This window comes from Pimephales promelas, chromosome 20 (genome assembly GCF_988280905.1).
Source record: "Pimephales promelas chromosome 20, fPimPro1.hap1.1, whole genome shotgun sequence".
Classification (NCBI taxonomy): Eukaryota; Metazoa; Chordata; class Actinopteri; order Cypriniformes; family Leuciscidae; genus Pimephales; species Pimephales promelas.
In genome coordinates, this window is record NC_142788.1 from 31,627,201 (window position 1) to 31,641,473 (window position 14,273).

General features: G+C 40.7%; 1 protein-coding gene across 4 annotated transcripts; it reads right to left on the reverse strand.

Annotated features, from left to right (window-relative positions):
- Positions 1-1,094: 1,094 nt before the first annotated feature.
- tfr2 (transferrin receptor 2) lies at positions 1,095-14,253 on the reverse strand. 4 transcript variants are annotated; one of them, XM_039652280.2, is made up of 18 exons: positions 14,185-14,253; positions 12,654-12,687; positions 11,899-12,100; positions 10,885-11,071; positions 10,302-10,442; positions 9,827-9,935; positions 9,195-9,437; positions 8,465-8,604; positions 8,179-8,360; positions 7,015-7,134; positions 6,723-6,805; positions 6,514-6,577; positions 5,906-5,973; positions 5,758-5,828; positions 5,583-5,667; positions 3,724-3,951; positions 3,467-3,607; positions 1,095-2,687 (listed from the first exon to the last, which is right to left on the reverse strand). In XM_039652280.2, the coding sequence occupies exons 2-18, from the start codon at positions 12,684-12,686 to the stop codon at positions 2,445-2,447; spliced, it is 2,340 nt and encodes a 779-aa protein (XP_039508214.2). In that variant the 5' UTR covers position 12,687; positions 14,185-14,253; the 3' UTR covers positions 1,095-2,444. The 4 variants fall into 4 exon arrangements, with proteins under 4 accessions (XP_039508214.2, XP_039508215.2, XP_088980361.1 ...); XM_039652281.2 differs by lacking the exon at positions 14,185-14,253 and adding an exon at positions 13,582-13,671; XM_089124235.1 differs by lacking the exon at positions 14,185-14,253 and adding an exon at positions 12,921-13,018.
- Between the last annotated feature and the right edge of the window lie 20 nt (positions 14,254-14,273).

Sequence of the window (14,273 nt, forward strand, 5' to 3'; positions counted from 1 at the left end):
CGTTAGTCAGAGTGAGATCTTATAGCTATGTCATATTCATTTTAAGCGGATGAAAACGAGGCTGTGGACATTCACACACAGTAGGCTACAATGGTCTAATATCACATTTAATTTTCAACTTTTAAGCTGTTTTATAGACATCTAATGAAAGTTTAGCTCAACAATTACCGCGTTGAACAAACTGAACTTTTCCCTCACCCTGGTTTTCATTCCTGTCAGAAATTAAACACGGTACGGTGATATTTTAACGATATTTATTTCATAATAATGTTCTTTATCCATAACTTCATTAATTCTAAACCAAAAGTTCTAGTATAATTAAACGCGAAGCAATCATTTCTTACCTCAGAAACTTCTCGTGTACTCAAGGCACTGGTTGCGCATGCGCCTTGTGCACCATTTCAAACGGTTTCTTTTTAAATTTAAATAAAACGTTTCATCAGACTTTTTGTGTTTATTTTGACTAAAATACACTGATATTACTTTAGTAATTTATAGCTAAACGTCTTCATAGTTGCAGTTTGGTCCGTTCGTTTAGGTCAAACCAGCAAATGGCTGCTATTATTATACATCCATAAGCAGTTTATTATTCCTCTGATGATGTTGTAGATATGTTTTAAAAATCAATACAACTGGTATTTGAGCTACAGAGAAAAATATTTAAGTTCACCACACCATTAACTTGTGTTTTAACAGTTACATTAAACGTTTAAATGAGTTAAAACCACATTTTCATAATCCTTCATTCAAAACCTCACTATTTCAAAATTGAATTAGGGATGTTTTGACTAAATAAAAGTCATTAATTTAATTTGTCATGAATTAAACAGTGTCTTGGTCTTACCCATTTTACCTTAGAAACTCTTGCGTCTCTCTTCTCTCACTCCCGCGTTGCTCAAAGTTGTTTGCGCATGCGCCTCGTTTCATTAGCTTGATCTCTGGTTTGTGGTTTTGTGTTCATTATAAAATATATTGAGAATACTTTAAGAATTATAATTAAACTATAACTTTTCTTAAAGTTGAAGTTTGGTCCATTTGTTTTGGAAACCTTTGAAGATGTTGAATGAGAAAAAAAATTTAAAAATAAACTGGTATTTGTGAACTGGTATTTTTTTTTATTGAAATGCACTATACAGCATATGTTGTAAATCCCTTCAGACTCCAATAGGTGACAGACAGTTTCTCAACACATCAATCCAGACTGAAAAGTTTAACATGAGAAGCACCTGATCTACAGGTAAAATGCTGCGTCGCTCCATGTCGTAATTACCATAATTTCGAGATGACAACACATGATAATTTACTCGGAGCATCCACAAATGATCCGATCCTATAACACTATCAATGCGTTACAGCGGTCATGTGATTCAAGTTGAAGTTTACAAGTTGCAATTACGAGTACTATGAGGACGTGAATGCTTTTTACAAGTTGGAACATCACAAGTACAGTAATGACGGCATGGCGTGACTACAATGATGTCACAGTCTGAGTGCCGGGTCATGTGACATCATATAGAGTTGATTAAAAGCAGATGCTGCTTCTTGATTGGACGACAGTATGACTGTCATAATTATGAGAGTCTCTGCTCCCGATAATTACAGCTCACATTCATAAGAGTCTCATTATCACTCGGTAATAAAAAATAATCTCTTCTCAATCATAACTGTTAATTAACAAAGTAAATTACGAGGAGATATCCAGTGGCCGCTTAGATAACTGATCACCGGAAGAGACGAAAAATAACATTAGTAAATCACAGTTGAGCAGATATGAAAATACTCTCTGAACCAGAAGCAATGCAATACAATTCGGGATATTCTACAACGCTAAACGTTGAACTTTGAGCTTTACTTGTACTTTGTATGTTTTATTAATAAGCTATTTATCAAATTTGGTCTTAATATCACCGTAATGAGGCTAAACGTGCAATTTAGCACGTTGCGTTTATATTCTGGGCTCTTGTCTGTTTATATAGTTTTTATATAGATTAGTTCTAAGGGGGAGAAAACGCATAATGTACAATTATTTGTCTTTCAACTTGTATTACTGTAAACCCAAATAAGTGTGAGGTAATCAGTTACATCAAGTTAAGATCTTTCAAGATTTTTATCTTGTACTCATTTTAATTGCTCTCAACTTAAAATATTTGAGTAAGCTAATTCATATTCATTTCTTAAAATGATCATAAACTTAAAGTCCCCCTGTGGAGTAAATCCAACGTGTTTTTAAGACGCTTCAGATCAATCAGGATCTCTGAGCTGAGTGAGTGAATGGAGGCAGGGCTAATTTGCACATTCATAGAACCACGCATACTTAATGAAGCAAGGGCATAATGTGTCACCTTTATGTTAAGCGTTGTAGAATATCCCTGAAATTAGACTGACTGTTCTGGGTCAGCTGGATAAATAAACGCTAATGCTAACGCTAACGCTCACGCGGAGCTCTAGAGAGGGTTGTCTATGTTCCAGACGTCTCCACTAAGCGCGTTAGCAGCGCCCTGTAGCGTCCAGGTGAAGAGCGCTAGCTGGCGGCGGAAACGGGCCTCGTCGAACATCTGCGGGTCCGAGCGCAGGAGCGAGAGATGATCCGCTAGTGCGCTCAGAGTGTGATCGCCGCGCCCGTGGAACACGTGACGGAACGGCGTCTCCACCACAGACACGTACTGCGACAGGAAGTAGTATTCCACCTGTGTGCAGTAAACAGTGTTCAAGTCCATGTTTGAGACATCATCATTCATAAAGCATGTCGTTACATTCTTATAAAAATATGATAATATTTTGTAATTATCATTTAAATTGGACACATTTGTAAATTGGTTGTCATTAATAAACATCTCAAGGTTTCAAATCAAAATATGACTTTCTGTTACGAAAAAAACATTGATTTCACACATGTCCACTGTAGAGACACCAGGACTTACATCATGTTTATCCGGAGACACAACAAGAGAACAGGAGAAGAAATTATATTTCAATATTCTTATGAAATATTAGATATTATTATGAATATCTTTTTTCATTACGTTGCCCTCAGAACATATTAGTATGCAAATTAGATTTAATGTATAGATACATGGGAAAACCTTTATTGTATAAATCAAAAGGTAAATCGAATCGTTTTGTTTTATATTTCACAACATAGTTGAGAAACATCTTTATACAAAGTTTGGTTTATAAAATCCTGAAACCTAAATTTTTTATGGTTATTTTAAAAAAGAAATACCATTGTTTTTGCCTCTTCATGTCTTTTTATTTTATTTTATTTTATTTTAAAATTAAGTCCTGGGGTCCTCTACAGAGGACATAGCAATACATAAAAAAAAATAATATACCATAAAATAAAATATTATTTTTTAAGAAAAAAAAATTCGTATGCTTTAAACAATGTAATGACACACACGAAAAAACTTATTTTCTGTGTGTCAGGAGTAAACTAGTGTATCCGGTGCATGTTGTGTGTGTTCACCCTCATGATGCGCGTGTTGTAGAGGCGGGCCAGCCTCTCGTCCTGGACGTCGCTGTTCCTGATGGCCTCCTGCAGGTTCTTGGCCGCTCTGCTGAAGTCGCCTCGAGCGCTGAACACCCACTGCGCAGACAACCCTCGAGACTGGCGACACACACACGGATCAGCTGACATACTGACGCTTTAGTGTGCGCTCACTTCAGCATGAGTGTGTGATGTGTGCTCACAGTAAAAATGTGTGTAATATTTAAAAAAAATACCTGTAGCTGCGCGGTGTGCTGGTTTAGCGTAGCGCTGAGCTGCTGAGCGGAGCTGCTGTAACACGTGACGTCCTGCGGGAGAATGTGATCGTGGGAAAGTTTCAGCGCCATCAGACCCACGAGCTCAGCGACGGCTCGACCCACTGAGTCCAGACGACCCTGCAGAAGCTCCTGCAGACGCCCCACACTGTCCAGATGAGTGTTCACGAACGGGTACGAGCGTGCGTCCTGAACACACACACACACACCACTCATGTTCAGGACACCAGCATGCTATGAGGATCAATGCTAGCAGCGATATCAGCGTGATCTTCAAAGGAGTAGTTCACTTTTGAAAAAACTTTTGCTGATAATTTACTCGCCCCCGTGTCATCCAAGATGTCCATCTTTCTTTCTTCAGTCGAAAAGAAATTAAGGTTTTTGATGAAAACATTCCAGGATTTTTCTCCATATAATGGACTTCAATGGGGACCAAACGGTTCAAGGTCCAAAAGACAGTCAATAACAGTTTCAGATGTCTTTAAACGACACCAGACGATGAATAAAGGTCTTTTCAAGCGAAACGATCGGTTATTTCAAAACTCAAAGGACAAATGCTAGCCTTGCTCTATTCTCTGAGGCGCGTTTGTAACGTCACGTAATACGTAACTATGTTCAAAAGGTCACGGGCGACGTAGCCGGAAGTACAGAATCAAAATCGTCCGACATCGCTGTTATACCTTTTAATTCCTTTTTTGTAAACGGCGTTTGAGTTAGTTTGCACGTTCAACCTATGCGTTCAACTTGTAAACACTGACTCTGTACTTCCGGCTACGTCGCCCGTGACCTTTTGAACGTAATTACGTATTACGTGACGTTACAAACGCGCCTCACAGAATAGAGCAAGGCTAGCATTTGTCCTTAGAAAAGTTACATTTTTGGAATAAGTTTTGAAATAGCCGATCGTTTCGCATGATAAGACCCTTATTCATCGTCTGGTGTCGTTTAAAGACATTTGAAGCTGCATCTGAAACTGTTATTTGGACCTTGAACCGTTTGGTCCCCATTGAAGTCCATTATATGGAGAAAAATCCTGGACTGTTTTCATCAAAAACCTTAATTTCTTTTCGACTGAGGAAACAAAGACATGGACATCTTGCATGACATGGGGGTGAGTAAATTATCAGCAAAAGTTTTTTCAAAAGTGAACTAATCCTTTAAGTCTCTTCTGCATTTATATTATTAAAAATACAGTAAAAACAGTGTAATATATCTGTTTTCTATGTGAATATACAGTAAAGTGTAATTTATTCCTGTGATCAAAGCTGAATTTATCAGTTTTCAGTGTCGCATGATCCTTCACAAATCACTCTAATATAATAACCCTGGACCACAAAACCAGTCTAAAGGTAATCTTTTTGAAATTGAGATTTCTATATCATCTGAAAGCTTTCCAGTGATGATTGGTTTGTTTGGATAGGACAATATTTGAAAATCAGGAATCTGACGGTGCAGAAAAAAATCGAAACATTGAGAAAATCGCCTTCAAAGTTGTTCAAATGAAGTCCTTGATTGTGCTGCATTCACTCACAAATCTAAATTTGATATCTTTACACTTACAGTAAATTTACAAAACATCTTCATGGAATATGATCTTTACTTTAAATGATTTTTGCCATAAATGACCCATATAATGTATTGTTGGCTATGGCCACAGATAAACCCGTGCGATCCAGAGACACATTCGATGATTTGATGCTCAACAAACAGGTGAACAGGAAAAGTAACCGATGTCACGTGACTCTGGACGATAATTTAAAGCAGAATTACCAATTCTGACCAACTTTAAAACACACTAAGTGGAAAAGCATGAATTGTACCTCGTTGAAGTGCAGCTGCATGGCAGGAACGCCCCCGAACGCGGTGAAACTGTAGGCGCCGCTGTTCAGATACAACGGCTTCACTCTGCAGCACACACACACACACAGTCATTAACACACTCTTTCACTTACACACTCACTCTATCTCACACACACACACACACAGGTTCCTCACATGTTCCTCCAGCTGCCCTGACGCTGCACCAGAGACAGGATCGACTGGCCCGTGTGTTTCGGATGCTCAACCTGCAACACAAACACACACTGTACTTCCTGCTGTTCAGGTTTACACACACTGAGGGAGGAGAGTGTAAGACACACACTTGTTTAATGGCTCCTTCGATGAGATTGGCGAGCAGAGGACTGGTGTAGACCGAGAGGTTATCATCACCTACACACACAGGGCTCGGGTTATTCTGCTGTGGAACGAGTGTGTGTGTGTGTGTGACAGACATTTGTATGATGACATGGGTGTTACACTGGTATTATAATGTGTCCTTGTCTTTCAAATGGCTTTATTATAAATGTAAACATGCATAAGGTTCCCTTTCATAGGTCTCTCAACACTGCAGATATCGCTACGGGAACTCCTCTGATTGGCTAATAGCGCTTAGCACCACCCTAAGAATACGTCACGTACTGTATGTTCACATTAGTGTGCTGCAGATTTCATTACTTCAGGAAGCGGATTTCTTGTTAAAGTCTTGATGCGTCCCAGGCCCGGATACGTTCATAAGGTTGTGTCAACGCCCAGCAGGGGTTTGGAGGCTTTCCCCCTCCTGATTATACCGATATTCGCAGTGTCTCGTTCCCTACTCAGGGATCAAAGGTTATATACGTAACTGAGAAATTTTCTAGGGGTTAATGTGTGTGTGTGTGTGTGTGTGTGATGGGTAGGTTTCGGGGTCGTGTTAGTGTGTGTGTGTTTTACCCAGGATGGCCTGATCCAGACTGAAATACGCCACAGCTTTCAGGTGCAGCATCGTCAGGTAACCCTGAAAACAAACACACGTTTACAAGCTTCAACACAGTCAACATGAGCCTCTAGACTAGATATCTGGCATCTGTCTATCCACTCATCCATCCATCCATCATCCACTCATCCATCCACGTGTTTGATGATGTTTGTGCAGTTCTGACCTCCAGCCATTCAGTGGCGCCAACATTCCCAAAGTCTCCCCCATCCCAGCTGACGAACAGCAGACTGCGTCTGGGTTGAAAGCCTGAAGGTCATCAGTGGACCATGTGTGTGTGTGTGTGTGGGGGGGGGGGGGTGCATACACAGATGTGAACGTCAAATTTCTGACACTTTAGTGACACACCTGATCATCTAGATGTACGTTCAATAATGAAAATGACAATTAAGGGTCAAGATAGAGTTGATTCCTCGTGACACAAGCCCTATAACTGACGAATGAGGAAGTGTGTTTACCGTTCTCCACCATGTTGCTGAAGGTTCTGGCCAGCTCCATCAGGAGGGCCGTTCCCACTCCAGACTTCACGGCTCCGGGGCCCCAAGAGTCCCGCTGGGCCCCGATGATGATGTAATGATCTGGCAGAGAGGGATCGATCACATTTTTTAACGTGTCTTGTGTTGTGATTAGTGTGATTATAGAGACGGCAGGAATATATGCGCTGTCACTTTAAGAGCAACACACTGACACACGAGGACAGAACACTCTTGCTGCGTCCCAATTCGCTTACTTATACTACGCCCTAAAAGTATGTACTCTTTTTGTGAGGAAAACGTACATACTTTTGAGTGTGTAGCAAAAGAGTAGGCAAGCTTTGGGACGTACTATCACGTCATCTTTAACGGACGGCTCTGTCGCGTGCTGTTACCGTAAACTGCCCTGTCAATCATCTCGTCACAGTTAAAATCCTCCATTCTATCTAATTTTATTTCCTACCGTTTCGGAGAGCACGTTCATCTGCCAGTTGTGAGTCTTTCATACTCTCCTCGTGTTTGCAATTTGAATATAATGATGCATTTAAAACGTAATGGCTAAACGTGTCTTTACAAAAGTTCACAATGCTGCTGCAAATGCAATATAATGTGGACAACATTGAATAAATTCATTTTCATCAGGTTAGATACTGATAATTAATCACTCAAAGCTCTTTATCTAAACCTCTCTACACAACCGTCCTCCGTTTCGACTACGTGTCTGTAGTTTTTTAACACTGTTTACTCGTATTTGTAGTTCTAACCGAATCCTCGTCCAACGCGCAATGGTTTGTGGGCAATATCAGCCGTTAGAGTGTGCATCGATCTACACTTCGGATTCTGACCGGAAAAAGTAGACCATCCGGGTATCTTTGAAACACTTATTTCAACATACTACGATTTGGGACGGACTAATTCTATTTTCAAATACTATTCAGGACGGATAGTATGCGAATTGGGACGCAGCAACAGTCACACACTCCAGTGATTTACACTCATATTGAAAATAATCGATACGAGGAATCGAAATATTAATTTTGTAACAAGTATTCGATCCCCAAGCGTAAGACACACACAGGCGAGCAGTTTAACACACGAGCAGTGCTCACACACACACACACACACACACACACGCTCAGCATGACGTACCAGGTTCGATTTTTCCTTCTATGGAGGCAAAGATGTTGTTGAGCAGAACCGGCTTCATGGTGTTGTAGACGGCCATCTTCACCCTGCGCTCGCCGGGCCCCGTGAAGCCCGGACCCAGAACACACTGAACGTACGGCAACCGGCCCTGCCAACCCCGCGGGCAGTCGGCTCCGGACAGCTGACTGACACACACACACACACACACAGGTAAATACACCTCAATAGCCTGGTCATATTCCACATTGACGACATTCATTTCATGAGTGAGAAAAGGGGCGGGGCACACCTCAGCAGTTTGGAAGCGACGTTGGCACTGATTGGCTGAGCAGGAATGATTGGCAGGCCTGAGGATTGGGTGGCTGGGAACTGTGTGTGGTTAAACGAGGGGAATCCAGGTGTGAAGGGGTCGCCGGAGCCCAGGTGCACCTGACAGGAAACAGAGCGCACGCCACATGATTCATTCATAAACGCTATACTATATTCATGTTTTTGGAGGATCTAAATGCTGCTGTAAAATGTTGAGTGAGACATAAGCAAAAGCAGATTTAAAAAGATATACAAAAACTGCACACATGAAGTGAAATGTAATTTTTAAATATTCATGTGAAAAAGTGCATTATTAATGAGGAGTAAATACAGTTACAGTTTTTTAGTAAGAATGAAATCTTGCAAATTTAAGCTCTTATAGATTAGGGGAAAAGTATTCAAAAAAAGTTTAAATCTGTAAAATATTTTTGTAACTGTTAAAATAGTATAAATTTAATAGTATAATTAAAATAAGAAGCTGCACACAAACACATGATGAGAAATGTGATTACTTTTAAACACTTTTATCAAATGTAAAATTTACGGTTCAATTATATATACACATTTGGTAAAAAAAAAAATATTAGCATGAAGTTACTGAAATTGTCAAATTTATCATTTGAACTCTTAAAAAATTTGGACAAATTAAATAATTAACGAGACAAGTTATTTTGATTGATCTTTAAGGTTTTTCAATAACTGTTCCGTACGTGTTCGGAGATGACGACGTTGCTATGGAGACCGAGTCGGCGTGGATCCTGGGGTACGTCGGCGGGGTCGGGGTAAATTAGGACGCCCACATGCCCCGCCTCCTGCGCAAGCCACACCTTCTCAGCGAAGCTCACGGCTCCGCCCACACGCGCCACAGCGATGGAGCCGTTGAGGGAAACGCCCAGCGCTCGCAGATCCTCGAAGTCCTGCCGCCGCCCGTAGTTTACGTACACCACGCCTCCCTGCAGCACACACACACACACACACAACACTTCAGCGCTTGTTATTTTCAGTATTATAGACCCCTTTTCAGTTTAGGTCTCGACAGTGTTGTGTGTAACTCATAAAGTAACTTGAGTTACGTAATCAGATTACTTTTCAAGTAACTAGTAAAGTAACGCATTACTTTTAAAATTTACAACAAAATATCTAAATTACTTTTTCAAATAAGTTACTTTGTTTTTTTTCATTTATTGACTGACAGCTCTCCTGTCCCCATGTGGAGACACATCACAACTCACAAGTGCTGAGGCATTGTGTGTGTGTGTGTGTGTGTGTGTGTGTGTGTACATGATGTTTACTGTAGTTCTAGACTAAACGTGAGCACCATGGCGGTGGTCGTCATGGTTACCGTGGCTGTTCCCGTGGCGCTGTAGGCGCAGTATCCCTCGCTGTCTAACAGAATCTCTTCAAGCTCCGCCCCCTCAGAATCGACAAACCAGAGAGTGTTCCGCTGCGTCCTATAGGAGCAGAGCAGACGTATGATGCGTTAGAGCCCGCCCATCCACTCATTTTAAGCCATGAACCAAACCAACCAGCGACGAGGAGAATCACATGACCGTAATAGCTTTATGTACGCATATAGAGAGTAAGCCCCTCCCCTCGAACGCAGATGAGCCAATGGCAGTTGAGTATCGCTATTGTTGCATTATTTTCCTGTTATCTCTGAAACACTGTGTTGTAAAAGCGCTGTGTAAATAAATGTGACGTGACTTGGAGCTAAAGAGCCCATTCGCTCGCAGATACTCTCTGATTGGTGGAATTTTCTGTAGAGCATTGTGGGTAATGTAGTTAGGTTGACCATGAATGGCCAGATGGAGTGTGACCTGGAGGGAAACTGCAGCGTGGCGTAGTGCGAGTCGGTCCAGGTGTGGTCCATGCCGAGGTTCTGCAGGTTCTGGAGGATTTCCCGGGCCAAAGCGTTCCCTTCTGAAGATCCCGGAGGATGAGACGCCCGGCTCACGCGCCTGAAACACACCAGCACAACACAGGTCAGAGGTCACGCTCCTGAGAAACACCAACACAACACAGGTCAGAGGTCACGTCCATGAAACACACCAACACAACACAGGTCAGAGGTCATAGGTGAGTTCAACTACCTGCTTCACTAGTTTTGACATTTATCTTACATTTTTAGTTAACATTTTATTTTTATTTTAAATGTATTTAATTTTCTATTTTTATTATTTATGTTAGTAAGTGTTTATTTCTTTTTATAGTATTATCTTAAAATCATTTACGTTAACTTTCTATTTTTAGGATGTACTTCTTTTTATATTAATTTATTTAAATTTTCCATTTTTAGTCAGAGTTTATTTTGGGGTTTTATTTTAAAATAATTGAATTTCCCATTTGTATTGTTTAATTTTAGTAAGTCTTTATTTGTGATAGTTGTTTGGTGCAGTTGACCTGAGTGTGCTCTCGATGCGCTCCTCCCTCAGGTATTTCTTCAGCATGGCTCTGAGTTCGGACATGTAGAGCACCCCTCCCTCAGGCGAGTGGTCCACTCCCGCCGCGTCGTTCAGAGGAATCAGATCCCCCTCGTCCACACACAGATGGCACATCCCACGGAACGCCACGTATCCCAGCAGGAACGCTACGGGGGGGACCCAACTCTGAGTGAGTGAGTGTGTGTGTGTGTGTGTGTGAGTGAGTGAGTCAGTAAGTGAGTGAGTGAGTGAGTGAGTCAGTGAGTCAGTGAGTCAGTGAGTGAGTGAGTCAGTGAGTGAGTGAGTGAGTCAGTGAGTGAGTAAGTGAGTGAGTGAGTGAGTCAGTGAGTGAGTGAGTGAGTCAGTGAGTGAGTAAGTGAGTGAGTGAGTGAATCAGTGAGTGAGTGAGTCAGTGAGTGAGTGAGTCAGTGAGTGAGTGAGTCAGTGAGTGAGTGAGTCAGTGAGTGAGTCAGTGAGTGAGTGAGTGAGTGAGTGAGTGAGTGAGTGAGTGAGTGAGTCAGTGAGTGAGTGAGTGAGTCAGTGAGTGAGTGAGTCAGTGAGTGAGTGAGTCAGTGAGTGAGTGAGTCAGTGAGTGAGTGAGTCAGTGAGTGAGTGAGTCAGTGAGTGAGTGAGTCAGTGAGTGAGTGAGTCAGTGAGTGAGTCAGTGAGTGTGTTCACAATATTGCGTTACTGCGTAACTGACTTAGTTACTTATGTAATGGGAAAAGTAATGGGTTACAATATTGTATTACTCCAAAAAAGTAACTAATTGCAATTCTAAGTTACTTTTTATGAAAAAGGGGCTGGGCTTGCTTGTTTTTTTTTTTTTAATAACAAAAAAAAAGTTATATTTTGGTAAATCTTAAGGCCCTTTCACACCAAAAGTGAAATGAATAAGGCTCAAGCAGAAGGAATATTTACTCCTGTACAGTAGAGGTAGAGTACAGTTGTGTTAAGGTAGTGAGTGTGTGTGTGTGTGTGTGTGTATGAAGACCTGTGCAGAATATCAGCAGGCCGATCAGTATGAGGTAGACGGCTGCTTTCCTGCGGTTCATCATGGCAGTGATGTCACTGTTCAGCATGACCTCTGACCCCTCCTCCAGCGGGACCAGCTTCATTTCAACGTGAGGGACCTGCCTTCTGACTCCGCCCCCTTCCTCCACGCCCTCATCCGCTTGAGCTCCGCCCCCTGAGGCCTGCGCACACACGAGACTTCAGCCAAACTTATTAACACAAGCATAAATGAAACAAAAAAAGACAAAAAACAAACTAATAAAACTAAAAAATATTAACAAAAACTACACTTATGAGCCCAAACATTAGAGTCACATGTGAAGGCAATATGGTTGATCACCTCACGATAAGCCCAAATATTAAGGCCTGGGTAAATCAGATGGTAAACAATAATATATATTATATACAAATTTATGTTCAAACACCATGTTTTGGCTCATCATGTATATATAGATATAATAAAATTTAAAAAACTACACAAAAAAACAACAACAATAGAAAATACAAAAAAATACAACAAAACTAAAACTTTAGATAAAATTCTAAATAAAAAAAAACTGTAACAGTATTTCAATGATACTAAACTTTTTTAAACGATGATTGTGAGTGAAGCCAAAATAAACCCTGACTGTGATTTATAAAGACCGAAAATAACTGGTATAAAACATCAGAATGTGTCAGAAACACACGCGGGTGAACGAAACATGAACAAAAGTGTGAATGAACGAATCTTACCTCAGTAATCAATCCTGTGACAGAGTCCATCATCCTGCAACACACACACACACACCTTTATATTCAATGGGAATATTCCACATATTACCAATATATATATATATATACACCGCTAGTTATACACACTGAAATGTAGTCCACACCAGTAGTCCACTGTACAGTTTATTCTCACTATTAAAATAATAATAATATTTATTCTGTTTCACAAATCTAGAAAGTTCTGTGTATTATTTGTGTAATGTTGGAAGCTCCCAGCGTGTTTTTTACGGGATCAATGAACTCCACTGATCTGACGCAACGCCGGCCCGCTTGAGCTCATTTCCCATCAGCCCGAGCAGTGACGACATCATCTTCAAGTCTCGCTCGCCCGCCTCTCTCTCTCTCTCTATCTATCCTGTCCAGCGACTGATAAACCAGCGACACGCCCACAACACCAGAGAGGAGCAACAGACACAGGAAATGACCTCACACACACACTCACTCACTCAAACACACACTCACACACTCACTCAAACACACACTCACACACACACACACTCACTCACTCACTCAAACACACACTCACACACTCACTCACTCACTCAAACACACACAATTAATTAAATCATGTCAAAACAAATAAACTATTTTAAAATAAAGCAAATAAAAATTAAATGTTTATTAACATTGATGAAATGTTATTTAATTCAATTTTAAATAAAATAATTAAATAAAAATGTCAAAATGTGAATATTATTTAAATACTAATGTCAAATTAAAAAAAATGATCAATAAAATAAATCAAAATACAACAACAACAAAAAAACACACATACAGATGAACTGTATGTCATGTGACCATTACCCGACATCAGAGAACCGCGAACATGTGAATGTGTTCAACTATATTAATATTCTCAGATGGACTTCGGGTGAATATTTTAGCTCACCGGGGTTCGACAAATAAAAATGTTTGTGAATCTCTGCATTAGTTTATCCAGAGAAACGAGCGTGGAGTTAATGAGCCGAACGAACACGACGAGACCAGTACGAACACAACGCCACACACACACACACACTTCACAATCTCTGACCGCAAATCAGTGCAATTACCAGTTACAAACCAGCAACACTAAACAAACACACCAGCAGAAGATTCTCCGTTTGAAGCTTTATTTACTCTCCTGCTGCACATATTGATTTCTATAGCAAACACACACACAGAACTAAGGACACACACACAGACACACAGGCACATCTGCTAGAAAGGAGTGTGTGTTTGATAAAAGACGTTAAAATGAACAATATTAATTATCGTCTCACAATATATAACACATTTAAACACAAACACATCTCCTAAACACAAACCAACACTTCACCAAAAGCTGAACACACACAAACTCAAGCGTTATGACATGATCAATCATCATCAATCAAGGTAAGTCACATTTATTTATACAACTCAGACTGTTTCAGCAGCTTCACAGAGATAACACGGAAAGAATTATCGCTTTAAGAGTGAAATGATCTTCTGCTGATCATGTGTGACTCACCTTCTGTCCTGCTGCTGCCCGTGTGATCGATGACCGACTGCAGGCTCCGCCCCCTGAGGCTCATCTGTAGGAGCTCCGCCCCCTGAGGC